The sequence below is a fragment of the Salvelinus fontinalis genome, chromosome 8 (assembly GCF_029448725.1).
Source record: "Salvelinus fontinalis isolate EN_2023a chromosome 8, ASM2944872v1, whole genome shotgun sequence".
NCBI lineage: Eukaryota > Metazoa > Chordata > Actinopteri > Salmoniformes > Salmonidae > Salvelinus > Salvelinus fontinalis.
In genome coordinates this window covers 12,333,720-12,361,148 of record NC_074672.1, presented here as the reverse complement: position 1 = coordinate 12,361,148, position 27,429 = coordinate 12,333,720, and the positions used below count along the sequence as shown (strand labels likewise).

Below are 27,429 nucleotides of genomic sequence, written 5' to 3'. Positions count from 1 at the left end.
GAGAGAGAGAGAGAGAGAGAGAGAGAGAGAGAGAAAGAGACAGAAACAGAGAGAAAGGGGGTGAAAAATCAAGTCTCCTCGACTCTTTGCCGCCAAAGAAAAGGCCTCTACCTTTAGGAGGTGGTCCTCTCCATCCTCCATTCGTGTGGACTAGCTTTTCAAAACATCCCTGTGCTTACAGAAGTGTTTCAGGGCTCAGTTCAGATGTTATCACACAGTAAATTGCGGTAATCGGCTTCCAACTGTTTGTTTGAAGGGCTCCTGTAATGTCAAGGATCAACTGATAACAGACTCACAGCTACTCTGCTCTCTGTGTGTGTGTGTGTGTGTTTGTGTGCGGAGTAGCATGATAGTGTGGTAGTGTAGACAGCCCTCAAATTCTCTCATGGAGTTTTGCATACACACGGACATACAGTACGTAAGGAAAGGGCCTACTGCACACACAGACACATGCAGGCGCAGACGCGCACACACACTTCAGCCTCCACAAGACCTGTTACTTCACCACCACACTTGTACCACACTTAATCTCTCTCTATCTGTCAACCTCCCCCTCCTCCCTCCCATCCTCTCTCTGTCTTTCTCCCTCCATCCTCTCTCTCTCTATCCCCCTCCTCCCTCCCATCCTCTCTCTCTCTATCCCCCTCCTCCCTCCCATCCTCTCTCTCTCTCTCTCTCTCTCTCTCTCTCTCTCTATCCCCCTCCTCCCTCCCATACTCTCTCTCTCTATCCCCCTCCTCCCTCCCATCCTCTCTCTCTGTCCCCCTCCTCCCTCCCATCCTCTCTCTCTCTATCTCCCTCTCCCACCTCCCTCCCATCCTCTCTCTATCTGTCTCCTCTCCCTCCTCCCTCCCATCCTCTCTCTATCTGTCCCCCTCCTCCTCCCATCCTCTCTCTCTGTCCCCCTCCTCCCTCCCATCCTCTCTCTCTCTATCTCCCTCTCCCACCTCCCTCCCATCCTCTCTCTATCTGTCTCCCTCTCCCTCCTCCCTCCCATCCTCTCTCTATCTGTCCCCCTCCTCCCTCCCATCCTCTCTCTATCTGTCTTCCTCCCCCTCCTCCCTCCCATCCTCTCTCTATCTGTCTCCCTCTCTCTCCTCCCTCCCATCCTCTCTCTATCTGTCTCCCTCTCTGTCCTCCCTCCTACCCTCTCTCTCTCTATCCCCCTCCTCCTCCTCCCTCCCATCCTCTCTCTGTCTCCCTCCCCCTCCTCCCCCCATCCCCCTCTCTATCTGTCTCCCTCCCCCTCCTCCCCCCATCCTCTCTCTATCTGTCTCCCTCCCCCTCCTCCCCCCATCCTCTATCTGTCTCCCTCCCCCATCCTCTCACACACAGCACACCAAAACAAAAGAAGGTGGGATGGGACAGTGTCTGTCCCTGGCTACCTTTCACACAGCAATTAGCCATGGAACTGCGAGACAGGAACATAATGTGAGAAAGTATTCAACCCCCTTTGTTATGGCAAGCCTAAATAAGTTAAGGAGTAAAAAGAATTTGCTGAATAAGTTGCATGGATTTGGAGAGAAGAAAAGGAAAAACAGTGCCCGGGGAATGTTGGAACGTTTAAGTGAGAGCCTGCCTTTGTTTTCCACGGTAGCTAACGTTTGAAAAGGACGGTATGAGAAAGCTGTCAGTGAAACAACTTGTAACATGTCTGGCTGTCTGGGCTGTGGAAGAGGGGGAGAAGAATGAGGAATGTCAATCTCCATGTTTAAACACGGGTTAGAGCTAATTGTGACTCTGTGATCCTGACTTAACCTTCGATCCCGTTGCAGTTAAGCCGCAACACAGATATGTACCTTACAACCCCTCAACCCCACGGTCATGATACTATGCCTAGTGTTAATCTGGTCATTTGCATATCCCCCCCATTTATTGAATTTATTAAACAAGGTAAATTAATGAGGACAGATTCTCTTTTACAATAACATCCTGACAGCCGTCTAATGTCCATGCATATATGAACAACAATTGAACGTGTTGCCCTTTGATACCATGAAAAATGCATTCATAAATTAAGGAGATTTTATTCAGTGTGAGTGAGTGCATGAGAGGGGTGTTTCAAATTATTACATGAAAGAGAGACAGAGAGGTGTGTGTGTGTGTGTTTTCCTAGCAGGGTGTGTTCTTGGATTCCACCAAACCAGGACATTACCCCCGGGTGCTTTCTTTCTACTCTCCAACTTTTTTGATTCTCTCTCTCCTCTCTCTCTGGTTCTCTGTAAATACCTTAAGGATTAAGTGGGCAGCAGGAGGGGGAGGTAGTGATTGACATCTGAAAGGCTGGAGAGGTGCTCAGGCATGCTGTGCTGAGGGGGGAGAGAGAGAGAGAGAGAGAGAGAGAGAGAGAGAGAGAGAGAGAGAGAGAGAGAGAGAGAGAGAGAGAGAGAGAGAGCTTCCACAAGGCTGTGAACGATTTAAGAGACAAGGCAATAAGGGATTTCTATGCCATCGAAAGGAACATAAAACTCGACATCCAAATTAGGATATGGCTAAAATGCTTCAATAAGTTGCTCTCTATGGTTGAGAGGTCTGGGGTCCACTCACCAACCCAAAATTCACAAAAAGGGACAAACACCAAACTGAGACTCTGCATGCAGAATTCTTCAAAAATATATACAGTACCAGTCAAAAGTTTGGACACACCTACTCATTCAAACTCACTCATTTGTATTTATTTTTACTATTTTCTACATTGTAGAATAATAGTGAAGACATCAAAACTATGAAATAACACATGTGGAATCATGTAGCAACCAAAAAAGTGTTGAACAAATCAAAATATATGCTATATTTTAGAATCTTCAAAGTAACCACCCTTTGCCTTTAGGACAGCTTTGCACACACTTGGCATTCTCTCAACCAGCTTCACCTTGAATGCTTTTCCAACAGTCTTGAAGGAGTTCCCACATGTACTGAGCACTTGTTGGATGCTTTTCCTTCACTCTGCGGTCCAACTCATCCCAAACCTTATCAATTGGGTTGAGTGATTGTGGAGGCCAGGTCATCTGATGCAGCACTCCATCACTCTGCTTCTTGATCAAATAGCCCTTACACAGCCTTGAGGTGTGTTTTGGGTCATTGTCCTGTTGAAAAACAAATGATAGCCCCACTAACCCCAAACCAGATGGGATGGCATATCGCTGCAGAATGCTGTGGTAGCCATGCTGGTTAAGTGTGCTTTGAATAAAAAAAAAAATCACAGACAGTGTCACCAGCAAAGCACCCCCACACCATCACACCTCCTCCATGCTACACATGCAGTGATCATCCGATCACCTATTCTGTGTCGCACAAAGACACGGCGGTTGGAACCAAAAATCATTGTCGTGCCATTCATCCGCTGCCATCACCTCATGTTTCAGCATGATAATGCACGCCCACATGTCGCAAGAATCTGCATACATTTCCTGGAAGCTGAAAATGTCCCAGTTCTTCCATGTCCTCACGGCCGGCCCCCTCATTAGGCAGGATTAGGCGGGGTGTATGTCTATGGCGGAAGATTTGTAATTTTTATTTTTTATTTTTTTTAATTTTTACCGTTATTTTACCAGGTAAGTTGACTGAGAACACGTTCTCATTTGCAGCAACGACCTGGGGAATAGTTACAGGGGTGAGGAGGGGGATGAATGAGCCAATTGTAAGGGTGTCAATTTCTGAGCCAAACAGACCAAGACGCACCTCCAACAACAACACATAAAACCACCTATAATTCTACCTAAAATCAATGACAATTTCTCTCAACCAGTGGCAAATGGGCTTTTTAGGTTAGCGCTGATTAGGTGAGAGGTGATGCCGCCCTTTGATAAACAGTGGCCTCTTTGTCAAAGGCAGGGACGCAAAATGTTTAGCTTGTTCATTCCCAGCGCGCCTCTCCAGGGTGCTGTTGAAGAGGCGCATCGCGTGGCGCTCCACCAGCGTTCCGTCCCCCCAAAATGTTGTGAACATTGATCATCTAGCAGGTACAGGATATGGTAGAAAGAGTATGTGGCCTTTTCTGTAGCCTACAATGTAATGAGACAGACACTTTTAACGTCATGCAGGTTTCTCCAACCAAATAGCCTAACCTAAATGGCGCCCAATCAAATCAAATAAAACAGGTCAAAGTAAAATGGACAATACGGAATGGACAATCACAACTGTTGTCCAGGAGTTTCACCCAATTGTCATGATCAGTGGTTTCAAGTTTGTATCCATACATTTTTGACAAGCTGATCATAGTGAAAATAAAATACTTTGGCAATTCCCGCTGTGTATAGGCAAGTAGGCTCACGATAACTCCTGATAGAGTTGGGTAGCTGATATTCAGAGCTTATATAGCCAAATTGATCAGTCACAGGAATTGGGACTAATAAAGCCAATGCAACAGCCTGTTTTACAAATGGTAGGCCTACCACATGGATGGGCATTCATAACATCCCATTGTGGGCGACATGATAGGCTACACACCAGTAAGCACGAGCCGATGTCTTTTGGTCTTTTTTTGCTCCTTTTCTACATCCGGAAGACACCTTTTCAACATCCTGGAAAATATCTATTTTACAGTGGCTTGCGAAACTATTCACCCCCCTTGGCAGTTTTCCTATTTTGTTGCCTTACAACCTGGAATTAAATAGAATTTTTGGGGGGGGTTTATCAATTGATTTACACAACATGCCTACCACTTTGAAAATGCAAAATATTTTCTATTGTGAAACAAAAAAGAAATAAGACAAAAAACAGAAAATTTGAGCGTGCATAACAATTCACCCCCCAAAGTCAATACTTTGTAGAGCCACCTTTTGCAGCAATTACAGCTGCAAGTCTCTTGGGCTATGTCTCTATAAGCTTGGCACATCTAGCCACTGGGATTTTTTCCCCTTCAAGGCAAAACTGCTTCAGCTCCTTCAAGTTGGATGGGTTCCGCTAGTGTACAGCAATCTTTAAGTCATACCACAAATTCTCAATTGGATTAGGGTCTGGGCTTTGATTAGACCATTCCAAGACATTTAAATATTTCCCCTTAAACCACTCAAGTGTTGCTTTAGCAGTATGCTTAGGGTCATTGTCCTGCTGGAAGGTGAACCTTCGTCCCAGTCTCAAATCTCTGGAAGACTGAAACAGGTTTCCCTCAAGAATTTCTTTGTATTTAGCGCCATCCATCGTTCGTTCAATTCTGACCAGTGTCCCAGTCCCTGCTGATGAAAAACATCTCCACAGCATGATGCTGCCACCACCATGCTTCACTCTGGGGATGGTGTTCTCGGGGTGATTAGAGGTGTTGTGTTTGCGCCAGACATAGCATTTTCCTTGATGGCCAAAAAGCTACATTTTAGTCTCATCTGACCAGAGTACCTTCTTCCATATGTTTGGGTAGTCTCCCACATGCCTTTTGGCGAACACCAAACGTGTTTGATTTTTTTCTATAAGCAATGGCTTTTTTTCTGGCCACTCTTCCGCAAAGCCCAGCTCCATGGTGTGTACAGCTTAAAGTGGTCCTATGGACAGATACTCCAATCTCCACTGTGGAGCTTTGCAGCTCCTTCAGGGTTATCTTTGGTCTCTTTGTTGCCTCTCTGATTAATGCCCTCCTTGCCTGGTCCGTGAGTTTTGGTGGGCGGCCCTCTTTTGGCAGGTTTGTTGTGGTGCCATATTCTTTCAATTTTTTAATAATGGATTTAATGGTGATCCGTGGGATGTTCAACGTTTCTGATATTGTTTTACCACCATCTGTACTTCTCCACAACTTTGTCCCTGACCTGTTTGGAGAGCTCCTTGGTCTTCATGGTGCCGCTTGCTTGGTGGTGCCCCTTGCTTAGTGGTGTTGCAGACTCTGGGGCCTTTCAGAACAGGTGTATATATACTGAGATCATGTGACAGATCATGTGACACTTAGCTTGCACACAGGTGGACTTTATTTAACTAATTATGTGACTTCTGAAGGTAATTGGTTGCACCAGATCTTATTTAGGGGCTTCATATCAAAAGGGGGTGAATGCATATGCACGCACAACTTTTCCATTTTCTTAAAAATTTGAATTAAAGCCTTCACCTACAGAGAGATTAACCTCCAAAAGAATCTCCTTCAGCCAGCTGGTTCTGGGGCTCTGTTCACAAACACAAACAGACCCAACAGAGCCCCAGGAGAGCAACACAATTAGACCTAACCAGACTATGAGAAAACAAAAATATAACTACTTGACACACTGGATGAATCAACCAAAAAAAACTGAGCAAACTGAAATGCTATCTGTCCCTAAACAGAGAATACACAGTAGCAGAATACCTGACCACTGTGACTGACCCAAAATGAAGGACATCTTTGACTATGTACAGACTCTGTGAGCATAGCCTTGCTATTGAGAATGGCCGCCGAAGGCAGACCTGGCTAGAGAGAAGAGAAGAAAGGCTATGTGCCCACTGCCCACAAAATGAGATGGAAACTGAGCTGCACTTCCTGACCTCCTGCCAAAGGTATGACCATATTAGAGATACATATTTCCCAAAGAACACACAGACCCACAAATAATTTGAAAACAATTACAACTTTGATAAACTCCCATATCTGTTAGGCGAAATGCCACTATGTGGAATTACAGCAGCAAGATTGGTGACCCGTTGCACAAACATTGTAAATACAACCAATATTTATCTGTTTACTTAGTTTCCCCTAGTATGCATACTACAACTATGTGCTTGTTGTTAAACACAGTTTAACCTGTTGAGGACAGAGGGCGCTGTTTTCACTTTGGGGGAAAATCGTGCCCAATTTAAACGGCCTCGTACTCAATTCTTGCTCGTACAATATGCATATTATTATTACTATTTGATAGAAAACACTCTCTAGCTTCTAAAACCGTTTGAATTATATCTGTGAGTAAAACAGAACTCCCTTTGCAGCAAACTTCCTGACAGGAAGTGGAAAATCTGAAATCGATGCACTTTTCTAGGGCCTGTCTATTAAAGTCCTTGATATTTATTAGTTTAGATGCACTTCATACGTCTTCCACTAGATGTCAACAGGCAGTGAGAGAAGAAATGGAGTGTGTAACTTGATCTGGTGTCGAATAATAGCTCTCGGCATGACGCGTCACCAGTTTCCTGTTTTCTGGAGAGCGCGTGAAGGGACCTGGATTTGCCTTCTGATAAACTGTCGTTATGGACGACTAATATCTCCGGCTTTGATTTTATTTGATACATGTGACAATATCATCGTAAAGTATGTTTTTTCAATATAGTTTAATCAGATTATGGAAATTTTTTCGGGAGTTTTGCCGTGTTCCGTTCTCTGAGTTTGTTGACGATGGAGAGATTCGCGCCATTGGCAAGTGTGCTTGCTAAATCGAGAGGGAAAAAGGCCGTTCTAAATCCAAACAACAATTGTTCCCGACAAAGGACCCCTTGTACAACATTCTGATGAAAGATCATCAAAAGTAGGACCCATTTTATGATGCTATTTCATATATCTGTCGAACATGTTGTACTAGTCGTTTGCGCCCAGATTTTGGGTACTCTCTCGCTATATGGAAAATATAAAAAACTATCGGCCTATATCGAATCTTCCATTCCTCTCAAAAATTTTAGAAAAAGCTGTTGCACAGCAACTCACTGCCTTTCTGAAGACAAACAATGTATACGAAATGCTTCAGTCTGGTTTTAGACCCCATCATAGCACTGAGACTGCACTTGTGAAGGTGGTAAATGACCTTTTAATGGCGTCAGACCGAGGCTCTGCATCTGTCCTCGTGCTACTAGACCTTAGTGCTGCCTTTGACACCATCAATCACCACATTCTTTTGGAGAGACTGGAAACCCAAATTGGTCTACACGGACCAGTTCTGGCCTGGTTTAGATCTTACCTGTCAGAAAGATATCAGTTTGTCTCTGTGAATGGTTTGTCCTCTGACAAATCAACTGTGCATTTCGGTGTTCCTCAAGGTTCCGTTTTAGGACCACTATTGTTTTCACTATATATTTTACCTCTTGGGGATGTTATTCGAAAACATAATGTTAACTTTCACTGCTATGCGGATGACACACAGCTGTACATTTCAATGAAACATGGTGAAGCCCCAAAATTGCCCTCGCTAGAAGCCTGTGTTTCAGACATAAGGAAGTGGATGGCTGAAAACTTTCTACTTTTAAACTCGGACAAAACAGAGATGCTTGTTCTAGGTCCCAAGAAACAAAGAGATCTTCTGTTAAATCTGACAATTCATCTTGATGGTTGTAAAGTCGTCTCAAATAAAACGGTGAAGGACCTCGGCGTTACTCTTGACCCTGATCTCTCTTTTGACGAACATATTAAGACTGTTTCAAGGACAGCTTTTTTCCATCTACGTAACATTGCAAAAATCTGAAATTTTCTGTCCAAAAATGATGTAGAAAAATCAATCCATGCATTTGTTACTTCTAGGTTAGACTACTGCAATGCTCTACTTTCCGGCTACCCGGATAAAGCACTAAATAAACTTCAGTTAGTGCTAAATACGGCTGCTAGAATCCTGACTAGAACCAAGAAATTTGATCATATTACTCCAGTGCTAGCTTCCCTACACTGGCTTCCTGTTAAGGCAAGGGCTGATTTCAAGGTTTTACTGTTAACCTATAAAGCGTTACATGGGCATGCTCCTACCTATCTTTCCGAGTTGGTCCTGCCGTACATACCAATACGTACGCTACGGTCACAAGACGCAGGCCTCCTAATTGTCCCTGGAATTTCTAAGCAAACAGCGGGAGGCAGGGCTTTCTCCTATAGATCTCCATTTTTATGGAACAGTCTGCCTACCCATGTGAGAGACGCAGACTCGGTCTCAACCTTTAAGTCTTTACTGAAGACTTATCTCTTCAGTAGGTCATATGATTGAGTGTAGTCTGGCCCAGGAGTGTGAAGGTGAACGGAAAGGCTCTGGAGCAACGAACCGCCCTTGCTGTCTCTGCCTGGCCGGTTCCCCTCTCTCCACTGGGATTCTCTGCCTCTAACCCTATTACAGGGGCTGAGTCACTGGCTTACTGGTGCTCTTTCATGCCGTCCCTGGGAGGTGTGCGTCACTTGAGTGGGTTGAGTTACTGACGTGATCTTCCTGTCTGGGTTGGCGCCCCCCCTTGGTTTGTGCTGTGGTGGAGATCTTTGTTGGCTATACTCGGCCTTGTCTCAGGATTGTAAGTTGGTGGTTGAAGATATCCCTCCAGTGGTGCGGGGGCTGTGCTTTGGCAAAGTGGGTGGGGTTATATCCTTCCTATTTGGCCCTGTCCGGGGGTATCTTCGGATTGGGCCACAGTGTCTCCTGACCGCTCCTGTCTCAGCCTCCAGTATTTATGCTGCAGTAGTTTGTGTCGGGGGGCTAGGGTCAGTTGGTTATACCTGGAGTACTTCTCCTGTCTTATCCAGTGTCCTGTGTGAATTTAAGTATGCTTTCTCTAATTCTCTCGTTCTCTCTTTCTTTCTCTCTCTCTGAGAACCTGAGCCCTAAGACCATACGTCAGGACTACCGGGCATGACGATTCCCTGCTGTCCCCAGTCCACCTGGCCTTGCTGCTATTCCAGTTTCAACTGTTCTGCCTGCGGTTACGGAACCCCTACCTGTCCCAGACCTGCTGTTTTCAACTCTTAATGATCGGCTATGAAAAGCCAACAGATTTATTCCTGATTATTATTTGACCATGCTTGTCATTTATGAACATTTTGAAAATCTTGGCTCTCTCTAATTTTCTCCTTCTCTCTTTCTTTCTCTCGGAGGACCTGAGCCCTGGGACCATACGTCGGGACTGCCGGGCGTGGTGGCTCCTTGCTGTCCCCAGTCCGCCTGGCCTTGCTGCTGTTCCGGTTTCAGCTGTTCTGCCTGCGGTTATGGAACCGCCACCTGTCCCAGACCTGTTGTTTTTCAACTCTTAATGATCGGCTATGAAAAGCCAACTGAAAATTACCCATGATTATTATTTGACCATGCTTGTCACTTATGAACATTTTTGAACATCTTGGCATAGTTCTGTTATAGTCTCCACCCGGCACAGCCAGAAGAGGACTGGTCACCCCTCATAGCCTGGTTCGTCTCTAGGTTTCTTCCTAGGTTTTGGTCTTTCTAGGGAGTTTTTCCTAGCCACCGTGCTTCTTCACCTGCATTCTAGCTGTTTGGGGTTTTAGGCTGGGTCTCTGTACAGCACTTCGAGATATTAGCTGATGTACGAAGGGCTATATAAAATAAACTTGATTGATTGATTGATTGATATACCTAAGCTGGATGTCGTAATGAAGTTATTTTTAGAATTCTAACACGGCAATTGCATTAAGAACTAGTGTATCTATCATATCCTATACAACATGTATTTTTTAGTTATGTTTATGAATAGTTATTTGGTCAGAATATGTGTGTCAGAAAAAGTGTCAGAAAAATATCCGGACGTTGTGGGAAAAAGATGCTACGTTAGCACAATGTATAACCACTGATTTCAGCTCTAAATATGCACATTTTCGAACAAAACATAAGTGTATGTATAACCTGATGTTATAGGACTGTCATCTGATGAAGCTTATCAAGGTTAGTCAAAAATTATATATCTTGCTGGTTTATTCGCTATCGCTAACGTGCCTATTGCTATCGCTAACGTGCCTTAATGAATGAATGCGGTAGTGTGGTAGGCTATTGTAGTAAGCTAATATAATGCTATATTGTGTTTTCGCTGTAAAACACTTAAAAAATCGGAAATATTGGCTGGATTCACAAGATGTTTGTCTTTAATTTGCTGTACACCATCGAATTTTCAGAAATGTTTTATGATGAGTATTTAGTTATTTGACGTTGGTGTCTGTAATTACTCTGGCTGCTTCGGTTCTATTTCTGACGGTAGCTGTGATTGTAGCTGCAATGTAAAACTGATTTATACCTCAAATATGCACATTTTTCGAACAAAACATAGATTTATTGTATAACATGTTATAAGACTGTCATCTGATGAAGTTGTTTCTTGGTTAGTTCTTGGTTAGTTAGGTTGGCTTTGTGCATGCTACCTGTGCTGTGAAAAATGTCTGTCCTTTTTTTGTATTTGGTGGTGAGCTAACATAAATATATGTGGTGTTTTTGCTGTAAAACATTTAAAAAATCGGACATGTTGACTGGATTCACAAGATGTGTATCTTTCATTTGCTGTATTGGACTTGTTAATGTGTGAAAGTTAATTATAAAAAAAAAACATATTTTGAATTTCGCGCTCTGCCTTTTCAGTGGAATGTGGGAGGAGTTCCGCTAGCGGAACGCCAGAGCCAGACAGGTTAATATAACATTTGAAATGTCTTTATCCTTTTGAAAGCTTTGAGTGCAATGTTTACTGTACATTTTGTTATATGTTTTGTGTTGATGTTTAAAGCTGTAACCCGTAGAAATGCCATAGGCACATTTTAGTGGTTTTAAATGGACGTCTTTATATTGTGCTGTCACCATTTCAAATTGTTCAAGGTGTTACATTACAGAGAAAAGCTATAAATCACAAACAAACGTCTCTTTCTCTTCTCTCCTCCCTTTTTTCCCTTTCAGTCTACGCCGATATACAACAGCACCCCCTGTGGCCACATATAGACCTGCAGTTTTAGAATGGCATAAGACAGCCTCTTATGAGCATTTTCAAATATTTGATGACATGCATGCCGTTCATCACCTCATGTGAAAAGAATGTCGTTTTGTCTCTTATTTGAGACTTGTGGGAAGGAAGCCTGTTTGACTTTACGGACTCTCTGACTGTGTCACCACATAATCATCTACAACAGCCTTCATAAAACCCCAAACCGGCAACAAACGATCAACGGAACTGCTCTTTTCTCTGTTTCATTGTTTTCTTCTCTGGTATTATTATAAACAGATGCATACATGTTCAATGAAAATGGAAAATGTTCTGTTTCAAAATACGACAGACACACACCCTCCCTCCCCCCACACACACATACACGTGTACACACACAGGCACACACACGTACATGCACACACAATATGTTTGAGTAACTTCACTTACACAGTGCAGCCATCTCTTTAGGGAGGTCGGTGCTGAATCTCCCAAACAGGCTGCTATTGGACAGCAGGTCAAAGGAGGAGTGGTTCCGCATGGAGTTGAAGGCAAATGGGTAGACAGCAGGTGGGAACCCTGTCATGTGACCCACCTGACCCACCTGCCGCTCCCTGTTGGTAGCCATGGTAATGGAGAGGAGAGGAGTACCCAGAAGGCCTGTGGTATCCCAGACAGACCCTCTCTCAGGCTGTTGGGCTAGGGAATATCACACACCACCTGGTAGAGGACAGGAAAACTGGGAATGCCAAACTGGGAATTCCACTTCTTCCACCGGTAGCCTATCAGGGCGCTGGGCTGGATGAGGACCTAAGTTTCTGGTTGGCCGAAGAGATTTCTGGTCTTCTGCTCTTAGGAATGATCACGCGAATGCACCTATCAGAAGAAGACACAAAAAACATACCATTTTTATTTTATTCTACAAAATTGATAATAACTACTTTTTACAATATTGTCACATGATGTAATGATAAAAGTAATGGAAAGTACTGTCCAAATGTTCTTTGTTTTCTACAAATACAGTTCAACTTACGTCAACTCTGAGGACTGATCTGGAACAATGAATAGTTTATTCCAAACAGTCATTTCAGAAGGATGTGCAAACTTCAAAACAACAGTAAACACAGGTATGTTGAAAACGTTGAGGTGTGTGTGTGGGGGGCGGGGAGATATGTGAGAGACTGTGAGAGTCAAAGAGCGAGTAGAAGAAGGAAAAGCAAGAAAACCGGGGGTGAGGAAAGGAAAAGAAAATAAGAGAGTTGTTTGAAAAAAGTTAGCGGGAGAGAAGGAGGGAGGGAGGGTGAAGGAGCTCTTGTTTCAGCAGTTCTGAAAGGCTTCCAGACATGTGCAGTGATTCCAGGCTATGCCATATGATTTAAATCAGCAGAACTCCACAATAAAGAGGCTCTCTGTTCATGCTGCCAACCCAGCACAGCAGCCTGCCTCTCTGTCTCACAACTCTCAACCTCTCTCTCTCTCTCTCTGCCTCTCTGTATCTCTCTCTTTCTGCCTCTCTGCTGCCTGGTCCCCTGGCTCTAGCCCGCACAGCAGCCTGCCTTTCTGTCTCCTGTGCCTTTCTCTCTGCCTCGATCCCCCAGGACCAAAGGCCCAGACACGGGATCCAACACATGAGAAATGGAAAGAGAGAGAGAGAGAGAGAGAGAGAGAGAGAGAGAAAGAGAGAGAGAGACAGAGAGAAAGAGAGAGAAAGAGAGGGAGGAGACTACAGAGAGAGAGAGAGAGAGAGAGAGAGAGAGAGAGAGAGAGAGAGAGAGAAAGAGAGAGAGAGAGAGAGGAGACTACGGAGAGAGAGAGAGAGACTACCGAGAGAGAGAAGATTACAGAGAGAGATAGAGAGAGAGAGAGAGAGAGAGAGAGAGAGAGAGAGAGAGAGAGAGAGAGAGAGAGAGAGAGAGAGAGAGAGAGGAAGGAAGGAAGGAAGACAGAGAGGAAGGAAGGAATACAGAGAGGAAGGAAGACAGAGAGGAACAATGGTTACCCGCCTAACTGCTGATGCCTATACCTCCATTAATTTTTTATATTTTTTATGACCAATATTTTATTGTCATTTTTTTGTATTTATATATACACAGAAACAACAGAATACAGCAAATACAAAGTAGTAGGACACTAGAAGAAAAAAAAAGAAGAAGAAAAAAAAAAGATGACAACAAACAAAACCACACAGAAAACCAGACAATATTCAAATAAAATCCATCACACTGGCAGAGAGAATAAGAGGAATACATTGTCCAAATGTATAGAACACATTGAGAGTTAGGCTTGTGGCTTAAATGTAACACCATTTTCACAGAGATCTCACGAACCACTGACACGATCAAGATCTTTTACCCCGTTTAAAAAAAGAATATGTCGGAAAGAACGTTTCTGTATCCTGCTGAAGCACCCGGGAGGACCATTCAACCATACAGTTATCACGGTTAGCTTAACATAAGGAATTTGATTTATAGAATTTACTTGACTTTGCACTTTAACTCATGCATGACAATTTAGTACTTTTTCCACCTCTGTCCAGAATATACAAGCTGGGAGAAAATGGAATATTGTCACTAATAATACATTTGATGTTTTCATGAATGGCAGCCCAGAAGTCTAGACCATAAACGCAGTGCCATCACGTCCCCTGCATCTCCAGCTCTCTGGATTATCCTCGACCTCCATTTCTAACTCCCTCTATCTCTCTTTTGCTTCAGACAGCCCAATGTACCCATCTAGGCTAACACCAGTCCAGCATGTATACACACTTGTCCTCAGTCCCAGGTAAGTAAAGCACATAAGTACTGTAGACGCAGCTTGTCGCTGGAAAAGCCCACTACTGTTTGCTGTCTCTAGCTCTAACTCTGAGCCCAGCGCCGTGCGTGTCCCATTCAAACCTCTGTTCCCTCCAGAGAGATTTTATGAGTGGGTGGTGTCAGCTGCTTGTTTTCGAAATGTGGTTTGGAGAAACAGCAGAGCCAAGGAAATCAGCTAGAGCTGCTTTCTGGAACGGCTGTGGTTTGTGAATCAGGGGGAACAGAGACTGAGGAAGAATCTTGGAATTCGGGGAATAAACAAAGAGGGAAAAAATAAAGATCTGAGGCTGAACTGCAGAACTAACTAAACTGCTGAACTGCAGAATTAACTGAACTGCTGAACTGGCTGAACTGCTGAACTGGCTGAACTGCTGAACTGGCTGAACTGCTGAACTGGCTGAACTGCAGAACTAACTGAACTGCTGAACTGGCTAAACTGCAGAACTAACTAAACTGCTGAACTGCAGAATTAACTGAACTGCTGTACTGGCTGAACTGCTGAACTGCTGAACTGCTGAACTGGCTGAACTGCTGAACTAACTGAACTGCTGAACTGGCTGAAACTGCAGAACTAACTGAACTGCTGAACTGGCTAAACTGCAGAACTAACTGAACTGCTGAACTAACTGAACTGCTGAACTGGCTGAAACTGCAGAACTAACTGAACTGCTGAACTGGCTAAACTGCAGAACTAACTGAACTGCTGAACTGGCTAAACTGCAGAACTAACTGAACTGCTGAACTAGGTGAGCTGCTGAACTAGCTGAACTGCTGAACTGGCTGAACTGCAGAACTAGCTGAACTGCTGAACTGGCTAAACTGCTGACTAGCTGAACTGCTGAACTGGCAGAACTGCAGAACTAACTGAACTGCTGAACTGGCTGAAACTGCAGAACTAACTGAACTGCTGAACTGGCTAAACTGCAGAACTAACTGAACTGCTGAACTAACTGAACTGCTGAACTAACTGAACTGCTGAACTGGCTAAACTGCAGAACTAACTGAACTGCTGAACTAGGTGAGCTGCTGAACTAGCTGAACTGCTGAACTGGCTAAACTGCTGACTAGCTGAACTGCTGAACTGGCAGAACTGCAGAACTAACTGAGCTGCTGAACTGGCAGAACTGCAGAACTAACTGAGCTGCTGAAATGCTGAACTGCTGAAATGCTGAACTGCTGAACTAGCTGAACTAGCTGAAATGCTGAACTGCTGAACTAGCTGAGAGAGAGAGAGAGAGAGAGAGAGAGGGAGAGAGAGAGAGAGAGACAGAGAGAGAGAGAGAGAGAGAGAGAGATAGAGAGAGAGAGAGGGCGAGAGAAAGAGAGAGAGAGAGAGAGAGGGCGAGAGAAAGAGAGAAAGAGAGAGTATGGGCACAGTGACAGAGTGTGGGCACTGGGCGGCACTAATGGGTGGCTGCCTGCCCAGGAAACATAACTATTTTCCATACTAACATCAAAGTTACACACACATATAACAAAAAAAACACAGAGGCAATCTTGAACTCCACACACTACACACATGTACAAAAACACACACATCCCCTTTTCCACTGATCTCCCTCTCTTCTTTCTCCCTCTCTTCTCTCTCCCTTCCTCTCTTTCTTTCTGGCCAGTTAATTACACTCTACTGCTGCAGGCAGCTTCAAACCACCACTAAGTTAGAGTTCCATTACAGTAAACTGTTCCACATGTGAACCCAGAGCAGAGCCAGGGAGGCAGGGGGGAGGGAGCAGGCAGGCAGAGCAGGGAGGGAGGGAGGGAGGGAGCAGGGAGACAGAGCAGGGAGGCAGGGAGGGAGGGATCAGTCAGGCAGAGCAGGGAGGCAGGGAGAGAGGGAGCAGGTAGAGCAAGGAGGGAGGGAGAGAGAGAGAGGCAGCAGACAGGCAGAGCAGGGAGGTAGAGATGGAGCAGGTAGGCAGATCAGGGAGAGGGGGAGCGAGCAGGCAGGGTGGGAGAGAGAGAGAGGGGGAGCAGGCAGTGCCAGGAAGTCAGGGAGGAAGGGTGGCAGGCAGGCAGGCAGGGAGGGAGGGAGGGACGCAGCGTGGCAGGCAGGTTTGGGTGGCCACGTTTCAGGAAGGAGCAGCAGAAACAGCCCCATAGACTATAGGCACCAACCCCATACTGCCAACACAGCCTCCAACTACAATCTCTCTTTCCCTTTCTTCATATCTCTCTCTCTCTCTCTCTCTCTCTCTCTCTCTCTCTCTCTCTCTCTCTCTCTCTCTCTCTCTCTCTCTCTCTCTCTCTCTCTCTCTCTCTCTCTCTCTCTCTCAGTCTGTTTTTCAAAAAAACTCTCTCGACGCAACTCTTAACCAACAACTCAAACCCAATGACCATGCCCTTGTCACTCCCCTAACCCTTCTTCCTCCTAAAACTACCGCTCTCCCCTTCCCTTCCCTACACCCAACCTAACCCATCGCCACCAAGTCACCTCCTTCCTCTATAACACTACCTGGCCCTCTCCCTCTCAGCTGTCCTCTGTTTGTACAACCATTACCATGACCCATATGCAAATGTTCAGTGTGGCCAACCCACTAGAACATCACTAAATATTTCACAGTGTGCCTAATGGGGGAAGACGTTCAGGCTGGAAAAACAAAAACTCCTTACAAATACAGACCTATAATAATATGTGAGTGAGTGTGAGTGAGTGTGAGTGTGAGTGTGTGTGTGGGGGGGGGGGTTATCTCTCTGTTTCGTTATCTGCCTGATGAACTCGGCCCATAATGCCAAAGTATTGTGTGTAGACCATCAGAGCTGAGAGAGGAGAAAGAGGAGATGGAGGATTATTACAGCACTAACACACACACACGCACGCACACACGCAGGCACGCACGCACGCACGCACGCACGCACGCACGCACACACGCACGCACGCACGCACACACACACACACACACACACACACACACACACACACACACACACACACACACACACACACACACACACACACACACACGCCAGGGCCAAGCATGTGCTACACATATTCCCAGGGGATGTCTGGAGGGGGACAGAAACAGCACCACATCAATTCATCCATGAGACAGAGACCGTGTCCGAATACCCGTACCTGCATTGTAAATAGTAGGCATTTTGGGTATGCCCAAAAACTAAAGTGTAGCGCTAATGTAGTATTTACATGCCAGGATGTCATACTCATTGCAGCTTTTCATCTAGTAGAATTCGCTGCACATTATTGAGGAAGAGAATCGTCTTCTGAGACTTGTGTGTTTGACAACAGCTGATAATCATCTGAGGGGACGCGCTGTACCAAAATGAACGAACGGCGGGAATCAACGCAATTGCACGTTATATGACGCATTCTCAGTAGGATGAGCCTAGTAGGTTGATATTTGTTGCTTACTGCATTAGTTTTTACTAAACAGTACGTTCTAAATAGTGTGTAGCGCGATTAATACACACTATGCAGTTTCAGTAAGTAGTAGGCGAGACAGATTTCAGACATGGCCACAGACTTCCAACAGGCCCGACGTGTCACAAATGGCCCTCTATTCACTATATTGTGCACATTTGACCAGAGCCCTATGAGCCCCCTGGTGCACTACATAGAGCATAGAGTTCCATTTGTGAGTCTGATGTGAGGAACCTAACCTACCTTATCCCGCCAGATCTGGAGGAAAACACAGTCAAACGGAGATTCACGCATATCTCAAAGCTTGCCTGTCACTCAGCAGAAGGCAGCAGACCTACTCGTGGGTCGGGGAGAAACAGGGTGAATAAAAGACAGAAAGAGGGAATAAAAGAAAGAAAGAAAATAATACAAATCCATAAAGAAAGTGAAAAAGGAGCATAAAACTCCACCAGACCAGAGTGTACATTTAGAGAGCAAACCGCTGAACATGGGTCCTCTCCACTCTCTTTCCCTCTCTTTCCCCAAACACAATAATGAATTAATAAAAGACTTGGCGCCAGCGTTTTTTAATGAGACAGATCAGCCGGGTGGCTTTTTACAGACCAGCCATTTGTGTTTTTATGTCGGGGCCTTATGCCCGGGTCTTGTGGTAGGCTGGGCCCGTTTGTGTTTTCATGTCGGGTCCTTATGCCCGGGTCTTGTGGTAGGCTGGGCCCGTTTGGCATGGTTCAGAGAGGCGGTCTGGGGCTATAAGGGGAGATGGGGAATTCGGGGTGACCTCATCTATCCCCCTCAGCCCCGGGCCCAAATGGGCACAGAGGGCCTTCCCACTTCCCCTGTGCCTGGGGGGGGCACAGAGGAGCCAAGGAGAGGCTGGGATGGAGAGGGAGAGAGCGGGGACAGGCAGGCAGACAGGGAAACAGGCAGGGCAGGGAGAGATGGAGGGAGACAGGGAGTGAGGCAGGGAGGGTGGAAGCTGGGGGGCACACAGCAGTAAGACAGACAAGCAGATAGACAGACAGACAGAAGGTTACACAGCCAACTATGGGGGGGATTAATAGCAGAGCTGGGACTTTCCAGCTTTGCCTGGGAGGTGGACAACCGTAGCATTTTAGTTAGCTTTACTTTGCTTCTAAAAATACTGTAAATACTTCTCAGCACTTCATTACGCTTAATGAGACTGATTTGATTTGACATAATCAATTGATCTAATCCAGAGAAGTGCCACATTTGAAATTAAATCAATTTAGGCTGAGAGAGAGAGGGCGAGAGAAAGAGAGAGAGAGAGAGAGAGAGAGAGAGAGAGAGAGAGAGAGAGAGAGAGAGAGAGAGAGAGAGAGAGGGCAAGAGAAAGAGAGATAGAGAGAGAGAGAGGGCGAGAGAAAGAGAGAGAGAGAGGGCGAGAGAAAGAGAGATAGAGAGAGAGAGAGGGCGAGAGAAAGAGAGAGAGAGAGAGAGAGAGAGAGAGAGAGAGAGAGAGAGAGAGGCTTACTCTAAGTTGGCGAAGAGTGTTGGTTTCAGGAGAGATAGAAGGGGAGTGAGTGTGTGAGAGAGAGAGCGAGCGAGCGAGAAAGAGAGAGGGGGAGTGTGAAAAAGAGAGAGAATAGAAAAACGGAAAAAGAGAGAACGTGAGAGCAGGACAGAGAGAGCGAGAGAGAATTGTTCCCACAGATCGAGTGTCTGTCAAACAAAGGGTATCAAATCCTCTGTGAGCAAAACAACCATTGTGTCTTAACCGATGCGTTGGAACCCCTCTGGTGCTGACTGCTGCAGTGAAACATAACAAATACATCACAGCAGCTCAGGAAGTGATAACCCCTCTGGTGCTGACTGCTGCAGTGAAACATAACAAATACATCACAGCAGCTCAGGAAGTGATTACCCCTCTGGTGCTGACTGCTGCCTGTGAAACATAACAAATACATCACAGCAGCTCAGGAAGTGATTACCCCTCTGGTGCTGACTGCTGCAGTGAAACATAACAAATACATCACAGCAGCTCAGGAAGTGATTACCCCTCTGGTGCTGACTGCTGCAGTGAAACATAACAAATACATCACAGCAGCTCAGGAAGTGATTACCCCTCTGGTGCTGACTGCTGCAGTGAAACATAACAAATACATCACAGCAGCTCAGGCAGTGATTACCCCTCTGGTGCTGACTGCTGCAGTGAAACATAACAAATACATCACAGCAGCTCAGGCAGTGATTACCCAACGCACAACCCAGCCAGTGGTTCTACTCAGGAGACAGAAACCCAACCAGTGGTTCAACTCAGCAGACAGAAACCCAACCAGTGGTTCTACTCAGCAGACAGAAACCCAACCACCGGTTCTACTCAGAAGACAGAAACCCAACCAGTGGTTCAACTCAGCAGACAGAAACCCAACCACTGGTTCTACTCAGCAGACAGAAGCCCAACCACTGGTTCTACTCAGCAGACAGAAACCCAACCAGTGGTTATACTCAGCAGACAGAAACCCAACCACTGGTTCTACTCAACAGACAGAAACCCAACCAGTGGTTATACTCAGAAGACAGTAACCCAACCAGTGGTTCAACTAAGCAGACAGAAACCCAACCACTGGTTCTACTCAGCAGACAGAAACCCAACCACTGGTTCTACTCAGCAGACAGAAACCCAACCAGTGGTTCTACTCGGCAGACAGAAACCCAACCACTGGTTCTACTCAGCAGACAGAAACCCAACCAGTGGTTCTACTCAGCAGACAGAAACCCAACCAGTGGTTTCTACTCAGCAGACAGAAATCCAACCAGTGGTTTCTACTCAGCAGACAGAAACCCAACCAGTGGTTCTACTCAGCAGACAGAAACCCAACCAGTGGTTTCTACTCAGCAGACAGAAACCCAACCACTGGTTTCTACTCAGCAGACAGAAACTCAACCAGTGGTTCTACTCAGCAGACAGAAACCCAACCAGTGGTTCTACTCAGCAGACAGAAACCCAACCACTGGTTCTACTCAGCAGACAGAAACCCAACCAGTGGTTTCTACTCAGCAGACAGAAACCCAACCAGTGGTTTCTACTCAGCAGACAGAAACCCAACCAGTGGTTCTACTCAGCAGACAGAAACCCAACCAGTGGTTTCTACTCAGCAGACAGAAACCCAACCAGTAGTTCTACTCAGCAGACAGAAACCCAACCAGTGGTTCTACTCAGCAGACAGAAACCCAACCAGCGGTTCTACTCAGCAGACAGAAACCCATCCAGTGGTTCTACTCAAAAGACAGAAACCCAACCACTGGTTCTACTCAGCAGACAGAAACCCAACCACTGGTTCTACTCAGCAGACAGAAACCCAACCAGTGGGTTCTACTCAGCAGACAGAAACCCAACCAGTGGTTCTACTCAGCAGACAGAAACCCAAACAGTGGTTCTACTCAGCAGACAGAAACCCAACCACTGGTTCTACTCAGAAGACAGAAACCCAACCAGTGGTTCTACTCAGCAGACAGAAACCCTTCCACTGGTTTCTACTCAGCAGACAGAAACCCAACCAGTGGTTCTACTCGGCAGACAGAAACCCAACCACTGGTTTCTACTCAGCAGACAGAAACCCAACCAGTGGTTCTACTCAGCAGACAGAAACCCAACCAGTGGTTTCTACTCAGCAGACAGAAACCCAACCAGTGGTTTCTACTCAGCAGACAGAAACCTAACCAGTGGTTTCTACTCAGCAGACAGAAACCCAACCAGTGGTTTCTACTCAGCAGACAGAAACCCAACCAGCGGTTCTACTCAGCAGACAGAAACCCAACCAGTGGTTTCTACTCAGCAGACAGAAACACAATCAGTGGTTTCTACTCAGCACATAGAAACCCAACCAATGGTTTCTACTCAGTAGACAGAAACCCAACCAGTGGTTTCTACTCAGCAGACAGAAACCCAACCAGTGGTTCTACTCAGCAGACAGAAACCCAACCAGTGGTTTCTACTCAGCAGATAGAAACCCAACCAGTGGTTTCTACTCAGCAGACAGAAACCCAACCAGTGGTTTCTACTCAGCAGACAGAAACCCAACCAGTGGTTCTACTCAGCAGACAGAACCCCAACCAGTGGTTCTACTCAGCAGACAAAAACCCATCCAGTGGTTCTACTCAGCAGACAGAAACCCAACCAGTGGTTTCTAATCAGCAGACAGAAACCCAACCAGTGGGTTCTACTCAGCAGACAGAAACCCAACCAGTGGTTCTAATCAGCAGACAGAAACCCAACCACTGGTTTCTACTCGGCAGACAGAAACCCAACCAGTAGTTCTACTCGGCAGACAGAAACCCAACCAGTGGTTCTACTCAGCAGACAGAAACCCAACCACTGGTTCTAATCAGCAGACAGAAACCCAACCACTGGTTTCTACTCAGCAGACAGAAACCCAACCACTGGTTTCTACTCACTAGACAGAAACCCAACAAGTGGGTTCTACTCAGCAGACAGAAACCCAACCACTGGTTCTACACAGCAGACAGAAACCCAACCAGTGGTTCTACTCAGCAGACAGAAACCCAACCAGTGGTTCTACACAGCAGACAGAAACCCAACCAGTGGTTCTACTCAGCAGACAGAAACCCAACCACTGGTTCTATACAGCAGACAGAAACCCAACCAGTGGTTCTACTCAGCAGACAGAAACCCAACCACTGGTTCTACTCAGCAGACAGAAACCCAACCACTGGTTCTACTCAGCAGACAGAAACCCAACCAGTGGTTCTACTCAGCAGACAGAAACCCAACCAGTGGTTCTACTCAGCAGACAGAAACCCATCCAGTGGTTCTACTCAATAGATAGAAACCCAACCAGTGGTTCTACTCAGCAGACAGAAACCCAACCAGTGGTTCTACTCAACAGACAGAAACCCAACCAGTGGGTTCTACTCAGCAGACAGAAACCCAACCAGTGGTTCTACTCAGCAGACAGAAACCCAACCAGTGGTTCTACTCAGCAGACAGAAACCCAACCAGTGGTTCTACTCAGCAGACAGAAACCCTTCCACTGGTTTCTACTCAGCAGACAGAAACCCAACCAGTGGGTTCTACTCGGCAGACAGAAACCCAACCACTGGTTTCTACTCAGCAGACAGAAACCCAACCAGTGGTTCTACTCAGCAGACAGAAACTCAACCAGTGGTTCTACTCGGCAGACAGAAACCCAACCACTGGTTTCTACTCAGCAGACAGAAACCCAACCACTGGTTCTACTCAGCAGACAGAAACCCAACCACTGGTTCTACTCAGCAGACAGAAACCCAACCACTGGTTCTACTCAGCAGACAGAAACCCAACCAGTGCTTCTACTCAGCAGACAGAAACCCAACCACTGGTTCAACTCAGCAGACAGAAACCCAACCACTGGTTCTACTCAGCAGACAGAAACCCAACCACTGGTTCTACTTAGCAGACAGAAACCCAACCACTAGTTTCTACTCAGCAGACAGAAACCCATCCAGTGGTTCTACTCGGCAGACAGAAACCCAACCACTGGTTTCTACTCAGCAGCTAGAAACTCCACCACTGGTTTCTACTCAGCAGACAGAAACCCAACCAGTGGTTCTACTCGGCAGACATAAACCCAACCAGTGGTTCTACTCAGCAGACAGAAACCCAACCAGTGGTTCTACTCAGCAGACAGAAACCCAACCAGTGGTTCTACTCAGCAGACAGAAACCCTTCCACTGGTTTCTACTCAGAAGACAGAAACCCAACCAGTGGGTTCTACTCGGCAGACAGAAACCCAACCACTGGTTTCTACTCAGCAGACAGAAACCCAACCAGTGGTTCTACTCAGCAGACAGAAACTCAACCAGTGGTTCTACTCGGCAGACAGAAACCCAACCACTGGTTTCTACTCGGCAGACAGAAACCCAACCACTGGTTTCTACTCAGCAGACAGAAACCCATCCAGTGGTTCTACTCGGCAGACAGAAACCCAACCAGTGGGTTCTACTCGGCAGACAGAAACCCAACCAGTGGTTTCTACTCAGCAGACAGAAAACCAACCAGTGGTTCTACTCAGCAGACAGAAACCCAACAAGTGGTTTCTACTCAGCAGACAGAAACCCAACAAGTGGTTTCTACTCAGCAGACAGAAACCCAACCAGTGGTTCTACTCGGCAGACAGAAACCCAACCAGTGGTTTCTACTCAGCAGACAGAAACCCAACCAGTGGTTCTTCTCAGCAGACAGAAACCCAACCAGTGGTTCTACTCAGCAGACAGAAACCCAACCAGTGGTTCTACTCAGCAGACAGAAACCCAACCAGTGGTTCTACTCAGCAGACAGAAACCCAACCACTGGTTCTAATCAGCAGACAGAAACCCAACCACTGGTTTCTACTCAGCAGACAGAAACCCAACCAGTGGGTTCTACTCAGCAGACAGAAACCCAACCAGTGGTTCTAATCAGCAGACAGAAACCCAACCACTGGTTTCTACTCAGCAGACAGAAACCCAACCAGTGGGTTCTAATCAGCAGACAGAAACCCAACCAGTGGTTCTAATCAGCAGACAGAAACCCAACCACTGGTTCTACTCAGCAGACAGAAACCCAACCAGTGGGTTCTACTCAGCAGACAGAAACCCAACCACTGGTTCTAATCAGCAGACAGAAACCCAACCACTGGTTTCTACTCAGCAGACAGAAACCCAACCAGTGGGTTCTACTCAGCAGACAGAAACCCAACCAGTAGTTCTACTCAGCAGACAGAAACCCAACCACTGGTTCTACTCAGCAGACAGAAACCCAACCAGTGGTTCTACTCAGCAGACAGAAACCCAACCAGTGGGTTCTACTCAGCAGACAGAAACCCAACCAGTGGTTTCTACTCAGCAGACAGAAACCCAACCAGTGGTTCTAATCAGCAGACTGAAACCCAACCAGTGGTTTCTACTCAGCAGACAGAAACCCAACCAGTGGTTCTACTCGGCAGACAGAAACCCAACCAGTGGTTTCTACTCAGCAGACAGAAACCCAACCAGTGGTTCTACTCAGCAGACAGAAACCCAACCAGTGGTTCTAATCAGCAGACAGAAACCCAACCAGTGGTTCTACTCAGCAGACAGAAACCCAACCAGTGGTTCTACTCAGCAGACAGAAACCCAACCAGTGGTTCTAATCAGCAGACAGAAACCCAACCAGTGGTTTCTACTCAGCAGACAGAAACCCAACCAGTGGTTCTACTCAGCAGACAGAAACCCAACCAGTGGTTTCTACTCAGCAGACAGAAACCCAACCAGTGGGTTCTACTCAGCAGACAGAAACCCAACCAGTGGTTCTAATCAGCAGACAGAAGCCCAACCACTGGTTCTAATCAGCAGACAGAAACCCAACCACTGGTTTCTACTCAGCAGACAGAACCCCAACCAGTGGTTTCTACTCAGCAGACAGAAACCCAACCAGTGGTTTCTACTCAGCAGACAGAAACCCAACCAGTGGTTCTAATCAGCAGACAGAAACCCATCCAGTGGTTCTACTCAGCAGACAGAAACCCAACCAGTGGTTCTACTCAGCAGACAGAAACCCAACCAGTGGTTCTAATCAGCAGACAGAAACCCAACCACTGGTTCTAATCAGCAGACAGAAACCCAACCAGTGGTTTCTACTCAGCAGACAGAAACCCAACCAGTGGTTCTAATCAGCAGACAGAAACCCAACCAGTGGTTCTACTCAGCAGACAGAAACCCAACCAGTGGTTCTACTCAGCAGACAGAAACCCAACCACTGGTTCTAATCAGCAGACAGAAACCCAACCACTGGTTTCTACTCAGCAGACAGAAACCCAACCAGTGGGTTCTACTCAGCAGACAGAAACCCAACCAGTGGTTCTAATCAGCAGACAGAAACCCAACCACTGGGTTCTACTCAGCAGACAGAAACCCAACCACTGGTTCTAATCAGCAGACAGAAACCCAACCACTGGTTTCTACTCAGCAGACAGAAACCCAACCAGTAGTTCTACTCACTAGACAGAAACCCAACCAGTGGTTCTACTCAATAGACAGAAACCCAACCAGTGGTTCTACTCAGCAGACAGAAACCCAACCACTGGTTCTACTCAGCAGACAGAAACCCAACCAGTGGGTTCTACTCAGCAGACAGAAACCCAACCAGTAGTTCTACTCGGCAGACAGAAACCCAACCACTGGTTTCTACTCGGCAGACAGAAACCCAACCAGTAGTTCTACTCAGCAGACAGAAACCCAACCAGTGCAGGTGAATATATGTGTATTTGCTGGTGTGTTAAGTTGTTCACTATTGAGTGTCTCCTTTTCCGTTCAACTGAAACATGTGATACATTGAATAACTCTGCCGTGGTCTGTGTGGTAACATATCACTGTTTGACACCAGAACGTCACTTTGTGTGTAAACCATATTCTTCTGTTTGTCATTCACGTGAACCAAACTCTCCCGTACTACAGTGCTAGTGTACCATCAGCCGGCTTTCATTTTCTGACACAAGTTGTTGAAAAAATATCGGACTGTTTACAATTCACCCTGAATTCACCCTGACTAGGGCCGTTTTTGTCTTTTAACACAGAGAAAGAAAACTCTTCGAGAAAAGGCTCGTTGGATCTTCACTTCAATGGGCAGAATGGAGACATGTCAAAAGAGAAGGAGTTTGGGTATCTTCACTTCGCAGCCTCCAGATAGGTGAACACAGCCAATATCTACCGAGTACGTTCACAGGACATGAAAGCTTGGCACCGTCAACGACTCCACTCTGATTTATTCTCCTTTAGAGACTTGCCTACTCTTGTCTATTGTTCTAAATTATTTATGTCTTCTTCGCACAATAAATCCACATTGTGACAAAAAACATCATAAACCACGTCTGAGATATAGCAACAATTATACGCTGAGTGTACAAAACATTAGGAACACCTGCTCTTTCCATGACAGACTGACCAGGTGAATCCAGGTGAAAGCTATGATCCCTTACTAATGTCACTTGTTAAATCCACTTCAATCAGTGTAGATTAAGGGGAGGAGATGGTTAAAGAAGGATTGTTAAGCCTTGAGACAATTGAGACATGGATCGTGTATGTGTGCCATTCAGAGGGTGAATGGGCAAGACAAAAGATTTGAGTGCCTTTCAATGGGGTATGGTAGTAGGCGCCAGGCTCAACGGTTGGCGCCAAGAACTGCAACGCTGCTGGGTTTTTCACGCTCAACAGCGTGTTTCCCGTGTATATCAAAAACGGTCCACCACCCACAGGACACCCAGCCAACTTGACACAACTGTGGGAAGCATTGGAGTCAACATGGGCCAGCATCCCTGTGGAACACTTTCGACACCTAGAGTTCATACCCCGAGGAACTGAGGCTCTTCTGAGGGCAAAACGGGGGATGCAACTCAATATTAGAAAAGGTGTTCTTAATGTTTTGTACACTCAGTGTACATTATAGCAACAGTGACAACATTGTGATGTACATGTGAACCTGAGGCTGAAGCTTAGGTCATAGGTCATGATTAGGATCAAACAGACAGGGATGCACTGAAGGATCTTCCAGCGGGCAAAGCTGGGGTTGAAATGACCTCATGTCAATCAGTTTTCACCACTGGGAAGTAATCAACCCTGGTCAACCTTCTGTTCTCCATAGATCTGCAGTGTCTAGAGCACTTTGTGACCGCTTTAAGTATAGTTTACATATGGATAAAGATCTAACCGAGCTTTTATACACCAAACAAAAAA

The 27,429-nt window shown here is 46.0% G+C and overlaps 1 protein-coding gene across 3 annotated transcripts in view; it reads right to left on the bottom strand.

Moving 5' to 3' along the window:
• The window catches only part of LOC129860575 (retinoic acid receptor gamma-A), a 74,784-nt gene that overhangs the window by 41,821 nt on the left and 5,534 nt on the right, over window positions 1-27,429 (bottom strand). For all 3 annotated transcript variants that reach the window (XM_055931095.1, XM_055931097.1, XM_055931096.1), the window contains exon 2: window positions 11,983-12,408. In XM_055931095.1, coding sequence (XP_055787070.1) covers window positions 11,983-12,160 — 178 coding nt within the window. In that variant the 5' untranslated portion in view covers window positions 12,161-12,408. The remainder of the gene's footprint in view (window positions 1-11,982; window positions 12,409-27,429) is intronic.